The 23,482-nt window shown below is 32.8% G+C and overlaps 1 protein-coding gene across 1 annotated transcript in view; it reads left to right on the forward strand.

The window, feature by feature from the left end:
• The window catches only part of SLO2 (slowpoke 2), a 463,125-nt gene that overhangs the window by 387,659 nt on the left and 51,984 nt on the right, over nt 1–23,482 (forward strand). The window contains exon 3 of the mRNA XM_089646001.1: nt 8,670–8,769. Coding sequence (XP_089502127.1) covers nt 8,670–8,769 — 100 coding nt within the window. The remainder of the gene's footprint in view (nt 1–8,669; nt 8,770–23,482) is intronic.

Below are 23,482 nucleotides of genomic sequence, written 5' to 3' on the forward strand. Positions count from 1 at the left end.
TGGCACTTGTGCACATTTTTTAAACGCACTGTGCACCATGTTGAAAATTCGTTACTTTGGAATTAAACAATTTAAATGTTAAAATGTCTTAATGTACTTTTGTTTATAGACTTACCATCAGGTCAACAATGTAACTTAAAAATACTTGGAAGGACATTACTAGCCACAAACATCATATTTCATTTTAGCCCCTGAAGGACAGAGCTGACCGGGGGTCAATACAATACATTATTAAAGTATATATATTTAATGCGGAGATGAGTGATTTGTTCGTCCCTGGAAATAGAAAAAAATATTCTTCTCTTTGTCTTAAATAACATATAAATTTGATGGATAAAATCCAAAAAAATGTCAAAGTGCATGATTACAAATTGGTCGATTTTTTCATTGAGAGTTACTAAAATTTTATTTTTTATTATATAAGCGGCATATAGAGAGGCTTTTTAACTATAACTCTTGGGTTTTTCGAGCCCCAGATGCGACAATTTTGCTTGTTGACGAAGCCACCGAGGTGGAAATGGGCCTCATCACTCAAGATGATTTGCATTTGATTCACTCAAGTGAATTTTAATAATTTCAAGGCGTTGTTGAAGCGTGTATTGTTCCATTTTTATTAATAACGTAGTTTTTCCTTGTCAAATGTCAAAAAATGACAACTTCAAAAGCAGAGATGTGCTTTATTTCAAATAAATCCATTTCAAATGGAAATGCATAATGCAAAATGGGTATTTTCCATTTTGCATTTTAAATGCTTTTCTAAAAACCATTTTGCATTTTGCATTTTAAATGCTTTTCTCAATGCATTTTCCATTTTAAATGCTTTTTGCAACATTCTTCCTACTATCTCCACTCATCTTTTTTTCATAAGCCCCAAATATCAGTTGGTCCTCAACCTCGCTATGAGAGATAATTTACATTTGTCAAGTTGGTCCCTGGTAGAAGCCCTGGCAATTGAGTGATACCATTACAAAAAATACTGAACATGGGGCCATGACGCTGTAATATTAAATGTTAGATAGCAGTTTCTATGTTTTTACGTTGGCAACATTAGTCCCGCGCAAATTTTTTGTGGTTTCATAATCCGTAGTCGTGGTGTTTTTGGATTTACCATCATGTAATATGTTTGTTCTACATTGATGTCCATTATTAAATGACAAAATTGTTTAAAAATTCTATATGTAATTATTTTGATTGTTTGACCTGAGAAACCATTTTGCATTTTCAATGCATTTTTAAAATAGGTATTTTGCATTTTACATTTTCAAATGGAAAAGTTTTGACCCATTTTCATTTTGCATTTCAAATGGTTTTGGGTTCCCATTTTGCACATCTCTGTTCAAAAATAACATCTACCGAAATAGCGGGCTATCCAAAATAACACCTCTTATTGGAAAACCTTGTAGAGGCGAATACAGCATTGATGATAGTTTAGAGAACTTTGCTATTCAGATCTGGTCAGTAATGTGCCCAGACTGTTGTTATTCTCTTTCTCTTTCTTTCTATAAGACAGTTGTTTTTTCGCAATTTTCATTGAAATATTGCGAAAGAGTAGAAATAAGACACCACACTCTATTTATTTTCTGATCTAGAATCACAATATTTATTGCATAAAATAAAAATTTAAAAATTATTAATGACAATTCGTGTTTTTCACGTAGAAGTCCATGAGGAAAATTATTTGCTTTAGCCTCTCCCGATCTGGCACGCCACCTAGCTTGTGGGCAGGCAATTAGAGATGCCATATCGTCACTGGCTCCAGACAAAAAAGACCCAGACAAAACTATATACTTATCTTCTGCAGCATTTATCGATTTGCTTTAATCGATCGACCAGTAATTTCCAGTCACGATGTTGTTTGTTGTCAAAACTAATCTGGGTTTCCTTTGAATCTGCGGGCATGGTTCTCTCTCCTTGATTAGATTCATTTCAAATCCATTGAACTACTGATTGCCTGGTTTTGTTCAACTCAGCAATTCAATTCTCATGAAATACCCACCAGCAGATTCTTCCAATTTCCAATGAACGGAATTCGCAATATTGTCGGTAGAATGGATCTTGAATGTGTTTCTATACAAATGATGGGTATACCGTGTAGCCTATGCATATATACCAATTAGGTAACTGGCGGATTGGTTACATAACTCTTTTCGCGATATTATTTTGTATTATGTACATTATAACAAAGATAAATTCTATTTATCAAAGATACACACATGTGCTTCACACAATTGTCAATACATTTTCTTTCATAATCCATTAATTAATTATATCCGAAACCGTTTGTTAAAATAGGGAAATCTTTCAAACGGACCACTCGTTTCTGCACAATGAAAGTTTTTTTTAGAAAGTATTTTGGGGCTCCAGACTAGAGTTAGCTGTCAAATTTCACCTGCAATTTATTTATTTGTACAGTGGTAAACAGGATAATAATAGCAATAAATTAAAGAACAACTAATTTCTACACAAAAACACTATTGCAAGTGACGCAGTTATTAATATAAGTACAGTAAGACAATGCATAATTCAAAATAAATATATACCAGTGTAACAATAGTTGAACTACTTTATACTAGGTTTGTATAAGACTTGTCGAAGTATAAGGTGTCTATGATAATAGTCGGTAGTGAGTTTGTACAGGATCAGCAGTTATGTTCTATCTGCAGTAGGTATATGCGAGCCCTGTACAGTAAGCCCTGCTTCTGAGAGACTAACTCTGGCTTTGATGGAGCATTAATTGGGTCTTTGAAATATTAAATTCAATATAAAAACATCATTTAATTACCACCAAAGATAAGGTATCATTAAGAGAGCAAATAGATTTCCAATATCATTTGAAATAATTGTAGTTGGATATTCGAGGAGACTTCGGGTAGTGGCGAACAGCTATTCTTTTATATTTTGACATTTTTGAAAGCTAGAAGTGGACAGGACACCGGATACAGCACTTTCCGGGTATTGTGTGCAAAGAGTCTGCATTCGGAAACTACCTTTTCTTTTTAAAAGTGCACTTCCGTTATTAACTCCTCAGAGCTCATCCACATATTATGTCAGAAGGTCGCAGTATTTCCGCTTTGCAATAAAATCCAAATAAATGGAATATTTCTGAACATATCGAAAACTAAAAACTATTTTTGAACGGTGTTAAATACGCTTTCAAATGTTACTATTAGAAATAAGCATTTATTTTTGGAAATATTGAATTTTGAATGAAAACATTATAAAATTAAAAATGGCTCACTAAAATTATGCTGATAACGAAAAGATTTATAAAAAAACATACTTATTTTTTTAGACAAATGTATAACAAACGTTATTGTTACCTCACTTTTTGTCATTTAACATAAAAAAATTTAAAGTCTCAAAAATTTTTGTTTCAAATTGCGGTCAGAACCTTTGGTTTCATAAAGGTGCACATTTTAATTCTACTGCAGTTTACTTCTATATTTGAATATAAAGTTTGATATTTTTTTATTTCTAACACCGTTTAGATCATGTTTCAACATTAAAAGATACACAACAATTTCTGTGAGACTATATGAGTTGTTCCCAAAAGCGAACAAATTAGGTTGAAGGGTTAACAGATTTTAAATTGTCAGGAAACAGAGAAAATTCAACCGGAAAAATAAATTAATTAATTAACTGTAAATTTTTTTAAATTTAAGCGAAGCATCTGGAGCCAGTTCGACTATGGCATCCCAATTGCGGTATGTTGTGAGGCTGAAGGTCTCCAGGAGGGGAAGAAAATGAAAAAAGAGAAAAGAGAAGGGCGGGAGTACCTGGCTATTAAGATCTTGCATATCTAGCATGGTGCTCTTTCACTAGGACGATAATGAAAGGATCTGCTACTCTGTAACTGTTCAGAATCTCTTTGCCATCGCCGATGTTAAAAAAAAATGTGTTATTTTCAGTTTTTTGACTGTTTAACAGCAATAATGAATAACATTACAAAACGATATTTTTTCTAGAAAACCGTATCATGTGAGGACCATTATTAATTCTGCCGCGAAGTGTTCCGAGTGACATATTATATAAATTACCTGTTATAATTCTATCCGCCTCGCCTTGATAGTGACTCTTCCGATAACTTCCGATCTTATGGAACTCTACACAAAAAAATTTGCATTTAGTTGTAAAATAGTTCCATTATGTATAAAATAAATTACGAAATTGGCGCATTCATCAAACTCTGCTTGACAGTTTAAATAAAGCTCTGCAGAATTCGTCAACAAACGTGGTGGAACGCTCTTCTGGAGGGAGGGGGAACTTTAAAAAAAATGCATGTTTACTAACTAGGTCTAGTCAAGTAACGTTTATTGTGTTTTTATTCGTTTTGAAGCGAATGAGACCACTTCGAAGTCGATGGTATTAATATTTGAGGAAATAATTTTAGTAAATAAAGTTAGTTAGTAAAGTCAGTTCTTCGTAGTATTTTAATTATTTATTTGTTGATGTTATGTTTATATTAAACTAAAAACTGTCAACTTACAACTTTACCTCAACAGATATTGAAACTATCGACTTAGGATTGGTCTCATTCGATTCAGCACGAATGAAAACATCAAACGGTACCTCTGTTGACCTAGTTTGTAAACATGTATTTTACAAAAATTCTCTGGCGTACTCTGCAGATCTTCAATTACACGACCGAAGGAAATATATGATAAACGATTCGTGAAGGCACGATTTTTGTAATATATCAAACCCAATTTAACGTTTTTTATGTGAATAACACACAAGAGTCCCAACTGCTTCCAATCGTCTGCAGTCAGTGAGACTGTGGCATCCCCAATTGGGATTGAGGCTGAAGGTAGTGGGCTGGGGAAGAAGATGAGGGAGAGAAAGGTGGGGAAGTATCTGGATATTCAGATCTGGTCATCAAACACGGCTAAAGCCATTTCAATCAACGTTTCAAATACAGGACACGTTTTCATAAAAACCTTAACATTTTCGCATTTCGTCATTATATATTATCAATATAAACGAAGGTGCATGAACACATGTTCCAATATATTATGAATTTGCTAAAAGTTACGGCTTACGGCGTTTTTTATCAAGATGCTGTTAAAGATGTGTCTGAATTATGATTTCCCATTAAAATATTAGTCATTACGAATATATCTGAACGTTTGTGTTCACCGAGGTGCCCTTGTCCGAATAAATATGAAGGACGAGATGCGAAACTATTTTTATTTAGAAGAACACGTGTTAAGACTTCCTCATAACAAATTCGTGCTTTACTAATAGTTTGTTATTAAATTTGTCAAATCATTCGTATTAGGCCTCCAATCCCATTTTTAACAGGAAAAAGTATAATTTAATCAGATTTTTAATAAATGAACAATATTACATATTATCAGTAAATTTTCTCCGTGTGGGGTCGTTAAAATGATTAGTTCGCCTTTTCTACTATATTTTTGTTTACTTGTATGCTTGGTATATTCCGTACAACGAGAAAAATAGTTCTTTATTTGGCAAAGCCCGTCTGTGTGAAAATCATTTTCGAAGGTGAAACGCGTATTTTGTTACGGAACAGCGAACGAGTATTAATTGCAATCAATTTTGATGATAGGAAACAACACAACCCAAATTGCTCACTGATTCCTGTATTTTGCCGAATTAATATGTTTGGCTGGATATAAAAGTATATTTACCTTAACCCTTTCATCCCCAGTGTTAATTCAAATTAACATGAACTTTGTGATTTTTTTACCGTAACGGTAGCGATTTAGAAAAACCATGTTTTAGTTTTCTTATAGCTTGTAATCTTTTTTTAGTGTCGTCTATTTTTTCCGATCGGTTGAAATCCTTATTCCCGCCACAAAAACCATAAATATTTTGACATCTGCTGATTGTGAGTTTCATCGAATTTCTGCCGTCATTGATTACTTAATTTATGGTGAGATATCAATATTTTCCACTCGAATTACAAATATTTTAACGCATTAAGATGTGTTCTATAATAATAACATCAGTTCAATTCACTGATCACAGTAATTTTTCAGAATATTGTAAATGAATTTCAATGTTTATCCAAATTAACACTGGTTGTGATGGACATGTTTCCGACTAGTATGGCGAATTTAAAAAAATTATTATCCTTGATTATTTCTTTATTTCTGTATGAATTTTAGTTTAAATGTTATTTGTTTGTACCTTAGAGATTATCACTTCATTGTAAATGTTCATTTTTAACATGAAACAGTTATTTGTATTACTTTTGTGTTATGTTTATTTTACCTTTCTATTTAAAAAATACCCTCTGACGCCCAATGTTAATCCAAATTATCATATAAAAATTTCAAAAAAAAAAATTTTAAAATCCAAAAATTTTCGAATAATTTTCTGAGGTATTATGAAGCATTACATATTTTATATATGAAAGGGTTAACAGTTTTTTACTCGTCAACAAAAGCAAAGCTACCAGTTGCTTTGGATTTTCCTAAATACGAAAATTTAAAACGTCAAATTTGTATTTATATAATACTCAATGTTTTTTTGAATGGGCTCGACAAACTAACAACATTTTGTCGATTTCAAATGTTAAGGAAGATTTGTGGTCGTGCTGGCAATTGCCAACTAATAACCGATATTGTCGATGAAAATCTTTATCTTATGTTGAATGAGATTTTCTACCCTGCCCATCTCTATAAAAGCTTGTCTGGCTTTCAGACAAATTAAGCTGCAGTATGTGTAAGCACTATAACAAGCTTACACGGGCGCTTTGCGGTTGGTTATGGCTGATTAGGAAGGTTCGGTCCATGTTACGAACAAACATCTGTCTTCCTCTGCACGCGGTGCCCTGATTCGCCTATTGTTCGCCCATCCTCCCATTTCCTATGAATAGCAAGCCGAGACTATGTAGTACACGTGCGGTGCACCTGGATACCGCAGTTTGCTTTTGCATAGTCACGGACACAGTTAACTTATCTCGCAAACTCAAATTCTTACAGACCAGGGAACTCTTAATGTATAACGTACCTGGAGTACCAATTATTCGTTTAACAATCAAAATACTAATTAACAATTTTAATATTTATTAAAAATTCAATTTCAAATATTATATTTTTCGTTATGATTATTAAAAGGCGCTATGATTGGACCCTGCTTATTATCGAACCAACCATAAAAAATTAAATTGGCTTCATATAAAAGTCAAAGCCGTAACAATAGTTAATACTTAATATTACAGTAATAATTATTACTGTTGCGAAGGTTGAAGACGTTTTCGGTGTTGAAAGTAAACCATGTAATATTTTATAATAGATTTATTACATCAAGGATTATTTAAGTAATCGCGGTGCGAAATTTTTTGTTATATTATATATTATAATAAGTTATTTTGATTAGCTGTACAGATTTACAGGACTATACAGCGGAATAAATGAGTACATTCCCGCTGTCACTTATATAAGGTGCCAATACGATTCAAGTTGCACCTAAGAACGTTCCCGAACATTCTAGTCGCTATGGCTGCAAATTTTCCACCCGTAACGCTGAGCAACGGCCAAAATTTCCAGTATGTAATATGACGGCCTAGGTACCTTAGAGCTTGGCACTGTGTACTAAGTAGTACTTGACACCGTCCGACTCGAGTAGTGGCATACTTGGGGGCAACAGTTTGCGCCCTAGCATTTTCTTCATACATAATGTTTATTTATGTATTTATTTATACTGGGCTTTTACAGATGTTATCACTTACGTGGTAACTAAAAAGTTAATTTACAGGCAAAATCTATAAATTAACATACAGGTAAAAATGCAATTAAATACAGGTTACGTACAATTTAAACAAAACAAATAATAATATAAAATTATACGTAAGCTCAGTAAAATGACAAATAATACTAGGAGAGATAAGAGACACGAGAGTTAAAGTAATAAATAATATAATTATCTAAACATATTATTTAGCAGCCGCAGAACAGTTTTTTTGAAACTGTATAGATTATTGACGAAAATATCTACTTCAGCACACTCAATTTTATTATACAGTCGACACATTTGGGTCAGAGGGCTAAAATAGGCGATATTATTTTTGAATATATTCAGGTGAAAAATGCTATGGTGTTTTAAATGTAAAGCAAATTAAATTAATTAGTACTTGAAATACCTTTTATTAAGGATTTCCAAAATTTGGCGAGAATAAAATTATATGGGGTAACTTATTGAAGCTTTTAAACCTCATTGTAATATTTAATCATTCAAGAAGATAATATCATCAACTCTCAGTAAAAATATGAAATAGATAAGGATAAATAAAAAAGATTAACTCGATCTAATCTTATCGGTATAATTGTGCGCATTAATTTTGTTTTTGGCATTGATTGTTAAGGCGGAATCGTGTGATAGAAAGAAATAAAATCAATTTCAAACAATTTCATTGCAATTGCGAATTTTTCACGAGCTTTAATAAGTGCAGAATTTTCAGCATATAAACTTTAACGAATGAATTTGTGTTTTCATTAGAGATACAAAGATAAAAGACAGAGTTGGACCTAAAATTGATCCTTGTGGAACTCCTGTTTTGACATATCTTATTAAACTGAATATATGTGATATGTTTGACTATATTTGGTGGTTGATTGAGATGTTTTGTTTATGTACACACTTCCAGAGACTATCTAATGATTGATTGATTGTTTTTGACGGATTGAATTTTATTTTTTCAGGTCTCAGGATCCGCATAGCCAATTTGTTCTTCAAATTGCTGACATGCTTCCTGTACATATTCCGGGTGATGGCAGAGGGCGATCCCACATATGCCTCATGGTGAGTTTACTGGTCGCTATATTGCTATAATCGCATTACCCGGTTCTGGTTGATTTCCGGCTGCGAAATTCGCTTAACGTAGCCGTATTACGATACCGATGGTTCCAGGCAATTTCGAGGGAGGACAGATTACATACAGCATATTGCTTTCATTTTCAAATACAGCGTGTCCGGGGGTAAAGTGTGCTGGGGGATGATTCTACATGATTTTAGAAGAAAAAATATTAAAAAAACTTTTTCAATATTCTAATGTTTTACGATTTTTTGTATGGAAAAATAATTGTGGAGTTTCGAATAAAGTTTTTTTTTTTATTTCTACTACTCACTTAACCCCCAGACACCCTGTATTGTTTTTAATGAGTTTTAATGAACGCTAAGATTGAACAAAAACGCTATTGTTGTTTTAACCGAAAAGAGTTTTTTTTTCGAAAAAATCATCTTTTATGTGAAGAAATTTCATACGCAAAATTTTAATACAAGCAATTCAATTTAAATTGAAATACATTTTCACCTTCAACAAACAATAATAATCTCGATTTTTTTCAACTACACTAGCACTAGCACTTATTAGCACTCTAGCACACCAAGGGCTAGTTATCAAACAGAATTTGAAAAATTCAAAAACAAATTTTCAAGTTCTGTGAAAGTTTTCAAATTCGGTTATTATTTATGTTCTGTGAAGAAAGTGGTATAGTTATTTGATTATTAACATGTTTTCTAATTTCACAGTTATCTGATTGTAAACCCACTGCATTCGTAGGTAATATTTGTAACCCTTTATTTATTTATATCAAAAATTTGGCTGGCAAATTAATAATAATTATTATTATTCAAGCACCTAAGGTGCTCCTTAACTATATATGTATTTTTTTTTTCAATTATATTTATTCAAGAAATTTTTTTACAATGTGTGATATACATATATATTTCACTAGGGTAAATATTCGGAATCGCTGGACAAGAGTTATATGAAATATTTTTATATAAAACCTTCTGATTTACCTTAATTACTATAAAAGGAAGCTGACTGCATTTGGGATATTTTTAATTTTAGCATTTTAATTTTTAATTACGTAAATCGAAAATTCACTTTCGTTGTATGGGGTGACAGCCGTTTAAAATAATTGCTGTCAATTGGTATTACTGATTCTAAATAAGTGACCGACTTCATGCGGATAAGAAAAACAATGGCGGGTAATTTTGTTTACAATATTAGTAACACGAAACCAAGATTTTTTACTCTACCAGCCAGTATAAAAAACACTTTTGAAACGAAAAATGTGAAAAATTAATAATATAATGTAAACAAACCTTTAATCAGAATTACTTGGAAGTTGCGCTGTTATGATAGATATTAATTAGAATTACAAGAGTTGCTGGTTTACATCGTCATTATCTTCATCGTAAGGGTTGTATGTCTCGCTTGCCATTTTGAAAAATGAGTGGATTCGATGCTTATTTTTGGGAAGGGATCTTTTCCAAAGGAATTCACATAGGTATCCTTCGTAATGTGCCTCACTCCTTCCAAATCTTGGCACGTTTCCTCTCACATCCCTCCAACAACGCTCAATATTTTGAGTGTGAGCTCCCGTCTCCTGATCTACAAAAGATATGCTGTGATTGACGCTTAAATGAACGTTGCCTTCGTTTTCGAGGGAGTTGTAGGCTTTCCAACAGTCCGATATAATTATGGTTCCCGGCAATATATATTCTTTAATTATTTTAAGAAGCGTTTCTTTCGAACGATCTTCCACAGCACAGACAAACATTTTTTTGATTCTCGTTCGAAACCGCCGAACACCCATTTTCCATCAATTTGTCGTCCTTTATTGTGCTTTCTTTTGCCAATTTTAGCCTCGTCAATCTCCACTGTGATACCGACACCTCCAATTTTTTGTTTCATTTTGTGGCACCAAATTATGCAAACTTCCCTGCAAAACGAAGACCAATTTACGACGGTCTCACTACTCATATCGAGTTCTTCCATGATCAAGGTTGTTCTCGGGGGCCGCAAGATTGCCCAAAGTAGTACAAAAGTGCATATTTTCTCTAAAGAAAGATTTGATTTTGAAAAAAAAGTACTCTTTCTAGCCGATACAGAAAAATTACATCTGATTTTACGTTTGTGACCGGCACTCACAATTTTAGTTTTCCGACATCTATATAATAGGTTGGAAAAACTACAAATATTTCCGCATTTTTCACATTTTTTTTCCCGCCGGATTACATTGTGACTCCTCAACCATTCTAACAAAACCTCCTCCTTTCCAATAACTTCTAAAAACCCAATATACCAAAAGAACAACAATTACACGACATGATAATATTATTTCGCACGTCCCGCCAATAAATTAATTACTTTGGACGATTCATTTGTTTTATCAAAAAACACAACGAGCGGCTAGAGACAATTATCAACGTAAATGTAAAAAAATATTCTTGCAAAATAGTGCCTACTTAAAAAGCATAAAATATTTATTTAGGCATTAATATTATTATTGTATAATAAAATACAATAATAATATTATTGTATATTATAATAATATATACAATATAATATACAATAATATTATACAATAATAATATTATTGTATTTAACCTAACCTAAAATAACCCAACCTAACCTAACCTAACCTGACCTATCCTAACCTATAATAATCCAACCTAACCTAACCTAACCTATAATAATCCAACCTAACCTAACCTAACCTATATCCTAATAATAATCCAACCTAACCTAACCTAACCTCTATCCTAATAATAATCCAACCTAACCTAACCTAACCTCTATCCTAATAATAATCCAACCTAACCTAACCTAACCTATAATAACCTAACCTAACCTATAATAATCCAACCTTACCTAACCTAACCTATATCCTAATAATAATCCAACCTAACCTAACCTATAATAATCCAACCTAACCTAACCTATAATAATCCAACCTAACCTAACCTATAATATCCAATCTAACCTAACCTAACCTAAATCCTAATAATAAACCAACCTAACCTATAATAATCCAACCTAACCAACCTTTATCCTAACCTGACCTATAATAACCTCACATTTTGAAATTTTTCTATTTTATAAAACATACCTAAATATCTTCATTTTATTTTTCGAGTTTGGCTAAAATAGTACCTACCTAGTATTTTCATATGAAAAAAAAATCTAGCCACACGTATCAGGAATACCAACAAAAGAAAATGTTATCAACAGAAATCATTCCATCTGTCACCCCATACAACGAAAGTGAATTTTCGATTTACGTAATTAAAAATTAAAATGCTAAAATTAAAAATATCCCAAATGCAGTCAGATTCCTTTTATAGTAATTAAGGTAAATCAGAAGGTTTTATATATAAATATTTCATATAACCCTTGTCCAGCGATTCCGAATAATTACCTTTATTTTTACAATAACTAATTAACTTCTCCGCCTTCTTCCTTCTCATCTCCTTCCCCACCCCATCTCTTTCCCTTCCTCACTACATTCAGTCTCATAACATCCCATAATTGGAGATGCCAGAGTCTCATTGGCTCTAGAAGATTGGGAACAGATGGGACTCTTGTGCGGTTACACATAAGATTTTTTTTTTAAATTGTTCATACTTGTGTCGATTTTTTTTCTATTTTTCATTGTAGGTACGTACGATGTGAACTAAGTAATAATTTTTTGCATATTTAAAATGACGTCACAAAGTGATTTTGCAATTATTGAAGAAATATGTATGTATTTACTTTGCCAAAATCACCTCATACCTATGAAAAAGTATATGTTCGTATTTGATAAATCCAATTGTTCAATATACATATTATGCATGGTTTTCCAATGAGAGGTGTTATTTTGATATTCAATCGTAAAAGATCAATGGTTTCGTTGCCTGTGTGGCACGTAGCGCCATCTTGTTGAAAGTAAACGCTGTCCAGATCAATACCATACAATTCCGGCCATAAAAAATCATTAATCATCTCTCGATAGCGATCCATTCACCTTAATTGTTGTTCTAGTCTCATTTTCGAAAAAGTAAGGTCCAATGACTCCGCCAGACCATAAACCGCACCAAACAGTCACACGTTGAGGATAGAGAGGCTTTTCAACAATAACTCTTTGGTTTTCCGAGCCCCAGATGCGACAATTTCGCTTGTTGACGAAGCCACCGAGGTGGGAATGGGCCTCATCACTCAAGATGATTTGCATTTGATTCGTTGTTGAAGCGTGTATCGTTCCATTTTTATTAATGGCGTAGTTTCTACTTGTCAAATGTCAAAAAATGACAGCTTCAAAAGTAACATCTACCGAAATAGCGGACTATTCAAAATAACACCTCTTATTCGAAAACCCTGTACTATAATTATGTTGTGTTGAAAACAAAAATGTTTTAAAGCATACTTATTTGTGGAAGAACTACATCGATGTTATTTTTGCTTAACTCCAAACCGCTTGCTGCAACTTCTAATATGTTTTCTGTTCTTCATTGCTCTACGATAAATTCATGTACCTATTTAACTTAACACGATTATCTATGGTTTACATAACAAGTTCTCTAAGTAATTGCTCCAGTAAAAACAGTGATTATTAACAAAATAAAAAAACCTAACCTTACCCAATTACAACTGTGAATATAGTGATTATAAAACTGTGTTAAGTGTTATAAATTTACACGTTTACACGTCCGTAAACTGCAAAAACAAGAGCAAATAGTTATAGATTTGACAGCTGCAAGTAACTATCACAACAATAATATTTCCAATATCGTAAAGTGACTGAAATAAACATTTAATATGCCTCTTTTCGACAAAACTCACTGTGCTCAGTGCAAAAAGGCAACAAACATTGAAAAAGATATACGTTGTGCAAAATGTAGTATGTATTTTCACACTACATGTAGCGGCCTAACTCGCGCCGAATTGCAGTCATTCACGGCGAAGTCGGCACATACTCTATAGTTTATATGCGACTTCTGCTTCACGCCAAAAGTTGCCTCTCCCCAGGATGAAAAATTAATAGAGAAGCTGAGCGCAGAAGTGAAAAAACTACTTAAGTGTGAATTGACTGATATAAGCAAAGCAATTGATTTTTTCTCAAAAAAAATTGACGATTATGAGGAGGAAAAGAAAAAAATATTCCAAAAAATAAAAGAAGTACAAAATGAAAACAAAACTTTAAAACAAATGGTCAACAAAATTCAACAAAATGCTTTTGAGACGTCTATAGAAATCCAAGGGCTGGAATTAAAAGAAAACGAAAATCCTAACATACCGGTTGAACTCATACTGAAAAAACTAGAGTGCGAAGATCTACTTCTACACAACATTGAAAACTGCTACTCAACAAAAAAATCAATCACATTGAAATTAAGAACAAAAGAAGCAAAATTCAGAATTCTTTCCCAAAAAAAGAAACTTGGATATTTTACTGCAAAAGATATAAAATACTCTTCTTCTGAAACAAAAATTTACATAAACGAGAAGCTTACGCCCGCCAACAACCAACTTCTTTGGCTAGCAAGATCTACAAAATCTATGGGTTACAAATTTGCGTGGACAAAAAACGGAAATGTCTTACTTCGAAAAAACCAGGATTCACCAATAATCCACGTGAAGGACGCGAGTGACATTCCAGTACAATAATTCGGACCCAAAACCGGATTAATAACCAATAAATCGGACTCAAAAATGGCCCCTTCAGAAGAAAACATCATTCCTGAAACTTATGAATGTGACAACTTTGAGGATGTAAACACATTATTCAACGATACATCATTCAACATACTTAACATGAACATCAGAAGTATAAGAAAACATTTTGATGAACTATGTATCCTTTTAAATACGTTATCCTTCCAAGTTGATTTTATAGCACTCACTGAAACACAAATGCGCCAATGTGTTCCGTTTTACTTACCGAACTATATTTCCTTATCAATTCCGGCTAGACATACCTCTCACGATGGCATTACCATATTTTACAACATGCATTCCATATCCAACATAAAAATAGACAACCCAAACTTCAAATATTCAAACGCTGTCCATGCAACCTTCACTGCAAAGGGAAAAAAATACTCTATTTTGACCGGATATCGCTCTCCCTCTCTATCTACAAATCTGTTTACACAAGAAATTAAATCTTTTATTAACAACAATAGCACAAACCAATTTGATTTTGCCTTTTTTATGGGTGACCTCAATATAAATATACAAAACGCTTTACTAAACCCGATCTCGAATGAATATCTAAATGTTCTGTATTCTACAGGATATCTTTCCTACATAAACAACACCACCAGACCTAATTACCCTAACGATACATGTCTAGATCATATTTTTCTAAAATCAAAAAAAAATTATCTTCATAAATCCGCTACACTTAAAATTGACATAACTGACCACTACCCCACTTTCTACGGCCACTATTTTCCAAAATATACCCATCCATGCTGAACCAAATAATCTTAACAAAATAATTACCAAAATCAACTATTCAACTCTGGACAACTTACTGACCGAAGAATCGTGGATCGCCGTCTTATCCAACGATAACCCAAATTTAGCTCTGAATAATTTCTATGAAATAATACAAAAATATATTCTAAAAAGTCAAGAACCAATATCACCACCTAAAAGTAGCATAAACACATAAAACCATGGATTACGCGCGGACTTATAATCTCAATAGAACACAGAAACAAACTTTTCAAAATCTATAAAAATCACGAAAAACATTGCACATCTAACAATGTAGAACAGAACCATTCCAAACGTAATGAATATATTATATTTAGAAACTACTTAAACACAATCATAAAAAAACAAAAACAACAATACTACTCTTCACAACTACACAAGTCAACAACTACGAAAGTCATTAATGAAATTACAAATAGAAATCAAAAGGTCCACAAAATTCCTCAAAAAATCATTACTGACAATAACGAAACCATCGAAGACGCCGAGAGCATTGCTAACAATTTCAATCACTTCTTTACAAACATCGCCTCAACCCTTATGGATAATAATCCCAATCTTAGTATTCACTCAAATCAAACTCTTCCCGGCCTTTCAGAGACTAAAAACACTACCTCTGAGCTTTCTACATTCAGAGAAATAAAAAAATCTGAAATCTTAAAACAAATTGATAACCTTAAAGAGAAGTCTGCAAATGGCCCGGATAACTTAAGCAATACCACAATCAAATCAATTAAAAAACACATAATCATCCCATTACATCACATCTTTAACAGTTGCATCAGACATAGCATATACCCCGACAATTTTAAACTCTCCCACATCATTCCAATACATAAATCCGGATCCCAATGCAAAACAGATAACTATAGACCTATCACTCTAACTTCGCAACTATCCAAGATCTTCGAAAAGTGTTTAAAACAACAAATTATGAATTTTCTAGAATCTAATTCAATCCTCTCAGCTAATCAATATGGCTTTAGAACAAAACCTTTCCACCAACGACGCTATCTTTAGTTTAACCAAAAACATATACTCTAACCTAGACTCAAACACTAAGACTCTAACGATTTTCCTAGACCTAAAGAAAGCGTTTGACACGGTCAACCATAAAATTTTATTAAAGAAAATCTCTAACGTTGGTATCAAAAACAAAAGTCTCATGCTATTAAAAAGCTACATATTAAATCGCCAACAATCCACAAAAATAGGATCAACCTTAAGCGCTTACGACCTAGTAAAACATGGTGTTCCACAAGGAACTGTCTTAGGGCCACTACTCTTTCTAATCTACATCAATGACCTATGCAACATAGTAATACCAGGTAAAATTCTCTCTTTTGCCGATGATACTGCAATAACAGTACAAGGTAAAACATGGGAAGATACAATAAGTAAAGCCAACAAATGCATTGCAATAGTCAAAGATTGGCTAGATAGAAATCTTCTTAGTCTAAATTATGAGAAAACCGTTTTTATTCCCTTCTATAATTCCCAAAAGGCATCCCTTAAAAATAATCTTAACCTGAAGTTCCATAATGTTAATTGTAACCCTGAGACATGCTCAAACTGCGAAGATGTAAAATTAGGAAATTATATCAAATACTTAGGTGTAACTATTGATTGTCAACTCAAATGGACTTATCACATAGAAAAAACTGTCAATAAACTGAGGAACCTAATTTACATATTCAAACGCATGAGCAATATCGTTAACATAAGAACTATGAGGCTCGTTTATGATGCATTGGTACTTTCATCCATTTCCTACGAAATAATCGCCTGGGGAGGAACATTCAATAACCATGTGAAACCTCTAGAAATTATTCAGAAGTCTATCATTAAGATAATGCACCAGAAGACCAAGACATATCCCACCGATAAATTGTTTAAGGAAACTGACATTATGGAACTAACGCAGATCTACTGTGTCCAATGTCTTAAATTTGTATACACTCGTCCTTATAATTTCTGTAAAAATCCAAATCGTTCTAGCCAGAGACACAACATATGCATGTACACAGTGCCTCACTCCAAAACTAGGCTAGCCCAAAGACACATTAACTATATTGGCCCAAAATTGTTTAATTCCTTGCCGAGTTCCATCAAGATATGCCAAAACCTAAACTCGTATTAAATAAATGTCAAAAGCTGGGTAAAAAAGTATCTGGAAGTGAGAGAATTTTTTCTATAAGTTATACGAATATGATACCTATATATAATATGTTACCATCTAAATTTTAAAAAAAAAGTTTAACTTCTTTTCAACTCTTTTTTATTGAAATAACCAAATGTACTATATGATTTTTTTTTCTTTATTCTTATCTTTTTTTTCATTTAAATCATAGGTAATATAACCACCACTGTTTTAATTTTCACCTTATAATGCCCACGCACAGGCTTCGCCTTTGTGGGATTTTTTTGTTACTCCTTGTATTTTGTATAATTGTATATGTAACTGTATGTATCAAAAAAATTGACAATAAATAAAAAAAAAAAATTAAAAAAAAACTTCAAAGTTTATTCGTTCAACAGATAAACTTTACTTTTTACTTAAATTTCGTTCGATTCCCTTTCACTTAACGGACGAATAGTGTTTAACTTTGTTCTTAACCATCGAAAATTAGACAAGTTAAAGACAAATTACTTTGTTTACACCACTTTATTAAATACTTACAAAATCTACGTGCTTAGAGAACAATGTTCTCTTCATCAGGACGAGTCGTGTACTTAAAGTTCATCAAGTGTAGTTCAAGTTCATCAATTCTTCTTTTGATTTGGGTTTGCCTTCCCTCCCTCCTCCCACCATCTCATTTATCACTAATTATCATCACAAAAGTAAAAGCCCAACTTTAGAAGAATTATTTTTCGAAAAATTAATTATAATTTCAATACGGGTGTGTTTCGCTTGCACCCTGTAATGTTTGTCCTTTTGTGGTGTTTATAGTAATTTTATATATTTCTTTTTTTTGTTTAAAACAAATAGAATTTTCTTCTCTCTTGGCTATGATCGATATTTGTTTTTCTTTTCTAAGGCTTTACATATGTGTTCGTAGGGTTGGAAAATTCTTCCCCTACAACACATAAGCCTCCATGAAAATTGGACCCTTAATTTCTTTGATAACTACAGAAAGCCACTTAAAGCTCTCTTGTACTATATATCTTTATAGACATATGTACTTAACTAATTAATACGTTATTTACGGCCTTGAACGCAAATATTTTCGTATTTATATTGTAATTAAATTCCATCAAACGTTGTGTAATTTTTTTGATTTATGATATAGGATTTTAATTACTTTCATTTTGTGGTAACTTTGGTTCTTTTCAGGTTAGTGATTGGGTAAGGAGATTGGATTACGTCGAGATATTGCGAACGCTGGTATCATTTAACCTAACTAAATTTTTCCTGATAATCCCTATCTCCTAGTTCTAATTCCTTTAGAAACCGTAAAACCTGTGGAAAATACATAACATTTAATTTAGTGTCATAGCATACATATATAGTTAAAACAATCGAATATAGGTTAGTACAATATTAGTTATGAAACATATGTTCTCCAAAATTCTCTCCAATTCTGCGACGTCCTGTGGGGTACATACATGTTGATTTAATCTTTGTAAGTATGGTTAGTGTTTATGATTTTGTACGAAGACGAACTCGGAAAGCAATATTGCTGTTAATAATTTGGCGCCTCCTCCTGCAATGTAACCGGGTGAACCAAGGTCGAATAAGACTTTCACACCGTCGTCAGGTGCCTCTAGGGGTAGGTACTTGCGAGGCTTTCCCACACCTCCAGATCCACAACCCTCTAGCGCTACGATCGAACCTCCCCTGGGTCCAGTACACTCCAAATTCCATCACCTCCGGATTTACGACTACTGAAGCGAACCGGTTTCGTCTTCTGAACAATCATATACTCACGGTTGTTGTAATGACAAGTTTCCTAGGCTTGCCACCACTCCAAGAAGCGATGTGACATGACCATTCTTAGGCCTAAAACGCCAGCTGTAGGCGGGTTCACATCACCCAGTGGATTATACATTCAAATACATATATGTATACATACGTTTTTTATAATTCACAATGTAACATTTTCTCACATGAAACATTGGGAACCGAGAATCTCAAATCCCAGGGTTGTGAGTCCTGAGTCCGATATCTCGATACATAAATACTAATAGGAAATACGAATAAATACGATATACTAAGTAATATATTTGTTTGTTTGTTTGTTTGACAGTTTTGGTATCGCGGTCTGACAACCACATTTTTTTTGTTTTCGTTGATGGATTTTATAAGGAGTGTCCCCCCCTCCTCTTTTGGTTGAATTTGACTGAGTTATTTGACATTGGGTGGAAATAGGTTGTACTCGTACATACAAAATTATTATGACACTTTGATTTGGCCACTTTGGATATGATCACATAACTAGTATGTGCGACTTAATTGAATCATAATTAACCGAATAGGTATCTTGAGTGGGCTATTCATCTCTGACGTATGTAGTTAGGTATTTAGGAAGTTTTCTTGTTGATATTATTTTGACTTATAGCCAGTGTATAAAACACACATGAATATGCTTGCTGTGATTTGGTATGAAGAAACGAGCTTTGAGAAACCTGCCCTTATCGGACACGATGTTTTATTTATTTTAGAGTTCGGTTGGAATGCAGTTCGTCTAATTAAGAGGACTTTGACCTATTTTAGGGTCTTATGAATTCTTTGTGGGTTATATTTGTATCTGCTATCAGTGACATAATATCTACTATCAGCTGATAGTTTAGAAGACAAATCGTACATTATCGTTTTTGGATTTTCATGGTACATGTTGGTAAATAAGGTTTACCTAATTTTGAAAGGATATTTGGAAGTAGGTATTTGTTTTTGACACGAATGTGGTAATAGGTATTTGAAGTAGACATTTGTGCATGACACAAGTGTGATAATAGGTATTCGTGATATATACATCTTTATATGTGAAATGGTACAAAGTTATACCATATTATAGGTATCATATGTACCTAATTCTTGGTATAGATCTAGTTGCTGAAATATCGCAACCAGAGGCTGGACCGAATTATAACCTATATATATAAAATATAAAATATTATAAGATTTCATTTTTATGATTTCTCGGCTTTCAGGAACGTTGTCGCCCATGATTTTCTCTCCCCTCTCGGCTCTCAGGAACGTTGTCTTTTGATTTCTGAATTTTTATTTTATATTTTGATTTCTTTTGACTCACCCACCTTGATCGATCATGCAAATATATCCGTTCGGGTTTACACGAAATTTGCGATCAAGGTTCCAAAATATTACCTACTTGCTGTTTAGAATGTAGTCTTAATTAAATTGATTCGTGACTACCATTTCTTTTTCATTTGACCGCGGCTTTAAAGTTTTGATTTAGTTTTCGTAAATGTTGATTGACGTAAGGACTGAGGTTAATACTTTCCAAAATATATCGCAAACAATGATAAGATATTTAGTATTATTATTTATACAAAATCTGAACTAATCGTATTATTATTACTCCTTTTATTTCGAAACAAAGGAGAGTGATTATTGTTATTTTTCCCGAAACACTATTTTAAGACAAAGAGGTAACGTTTATTTTAATTTTAAACTTAACTTTAAAGTATCCGATGAATCCTTTATTTTCAAATTTATTTCATTATTACTTTTTAAACAAAGAGACAATATTTATTTTTATCATTTTCACTTTTTTTTAATCCTTCCGAATTCTCTTCGTACTTATTTTAACTGAATAATAAAATCACAAAGAGATTAAATTTAATCAAATCTAATCATTGATATTACTTTTCGAACTGTCTAAATTGTGTTTCTTTTTAAGCTAATGATGTACGTATCTACTATTAATATTTTTTTTCCAAAATTGATACTAAATTATAATCTATTTTTAAATATCAATACGCGATCACGTTCACTTTAGATATCCGATAAAACACTTAAATTGAATTTAAATGATTTTCACTTTGAATGAAATAATTAGTTTAGAATTTAAATAATTTACAAATCACTTTTTTGCACTTTTCACATTAACACTCCTAAACACTGAGTTTAAACTCTATTTTATTATAGGATTTCACTGATGGGATTTTCAAAGAGGATTTGGAATAACTGAATTTAACTTTTATTGAAAGTCACTGAATATAACCCTACTTTATTAACACTGTTTAATTAATTAAAACTGACTTGTTCAAATTTCACTGATTGGATTTTTTTTCAAAGAGACTTAAAACTGAATTTAATACTTTTATTGAAAATCTCCTAAGTCCAGGGACTTATTAGTTACCTTTCTCGACGTACACACACGCGTAATTCGCACTTCCCGTCCTTTCAAGCCTCACAAAATTCCCCGAGAACTGTCTCGAATCCTCTCATGCGCTCGTTTTTATACTGTCTTCAATACCAAAATGACTTAAGTCGATTTCACCCTTCAGGCAATTAGATCATCAATCAACTCGTAAATTGGAACATATGTGTCACTAATTTTGGTTATTTAAATCTGGTCACTTATTCATACGACATAGTCATCTCTCGGCTACGCCTTCAAATTTACCGTCTTTGTCCTCTGCAGTTGCAGGGCTGGATCAGCATCCTTTAATTGTTTTCATAGAGTTCGTCGTAAGGTTAGATGTGTTTTTCTAGCTGTGCTTAATTTCGTTTATTTTTCTGGGAATATAATCAGTCCATTACCGTACTCCCTACGCACTCTTCACATTCAACGTTCCTTATCTAATTCTTTATCTTATAATTAATTTTCCCTCTAATTTTTGTTCTTTTCGGGATTGCGCTTCATAATTCAGTCACTATTGTTCCTGTCTTAGCAGGCAAGTTCATGTTCGCATTGGATTTCCTCAATCCAATCATGTTTATTAGTGCTTACGTTTATTTCATCCTTCCTCTGGTTATTATGGCACTTTAAATTCGTCTCCACGCTCCTATGATGCCGAAATCAACTTCATAATGCTGCTATTTTCGTGTATATTCTAGTTCTTGCCAATCTGTCGGTCTGTACGCGTCCTGTTCAAATTTCGCTCGGAAAACAGAGTTCAAATGCTTTCATTTATATCTTTATGCATTATCTCAGTTTAAACGTACAGGGTAGTACTTCTAACCATCTCAATTTCTTATTCACCTTAATGTCATTTGACCAGAAATGAACATTATTTTCGCCCCTTTTCACCGTTTCGGCACTGTAAAGTAATTAAATATTAAGGCGTTACCCGTATTGCATCTTGTTCCCTCAAAAATAGTCATTAATTTTTGATTTATATGGAGTCATTATCATGAAATCTTTGTACCTCAGCCATCAATTCCAGTTAATGTGTCTGCCTGTCAATCTAATGTATTTGGTCTTAAATAAATAGTCCCATATGTCCCATGTTAAATTTTATGACCAATTCCATCTTAATTGTCCTTCTAATGATCGTGGATCTTGTATTGTTTATCTCAATATAAACACATAAATTTATGAATCAGGCCATTGTATTTAATCTCACCGATCCAAAACCATTGGTTCCTCGGCCGGTATTTTCCTAGTACGATCCTCTCAAATTTGCATATCGATTACGCGTTTTTCTTGTTGATCTGTAGATGTATTTCCCTCCATCATTCAAAACTATAATTAAATCACTTAGTTTTGTCTTGTTTTCACCTCTCTACACAGTTTTTTTCGGGTTCTCCTGAGTCTACTCTACCCTCACGCGTTAATTTCACTTATTAGAAGTTTCTTGCCCCTTCCAGATAACAGTCTATCATACTTTATTTGATTTCGAATGACAATCAATCCTTTTTTTTCATTTGTATCAATCTCTCTTCGTTTCTTACACCGAAAGTTTATGACCAATGTTTCCCCCGTGAGAACATGTTTATCTTATAGTGCATTATCCTTTGACTCGATGTCTTCGTTCCCATGTTAATAAATAATGTAGATTTCTCCTTTGTCCTGTCAAAAACCCACTGTGATTGGCTAATTTTAGTAATAAATTTGGGTAGACACATCCCACTAGAACGCCTCTTTTTTCCAATTACAGTCTCCTGTATTTATTTCAATAAAGTTCGCTAGGTGTCTCTAGTGTGATGATTTCTTCGTAATTGAGGTTTAGTTTTCATTAAATACATTTTCTTTTGGAAGAAACCTATTTCATCACAACCCTTAATATGTTTTAATAAAGTTAAATATATGTAGGTTAATTTGCGGCTTT

This window comes from Hesperophylax consimilis, chromosome 23, assembly GCF_061612785.1.
Source record: "Hesperophylax consimilis isolate HC1 chromosome 23, BYU_Hcon_1.0, whole genome shotgun sequence".
NCBI lineage: Eukaryota > Metazoa > Arthropoda > Insecta > Trichoptera > Limnephilidae > Hesperophylax > Hesperophylax consimilis.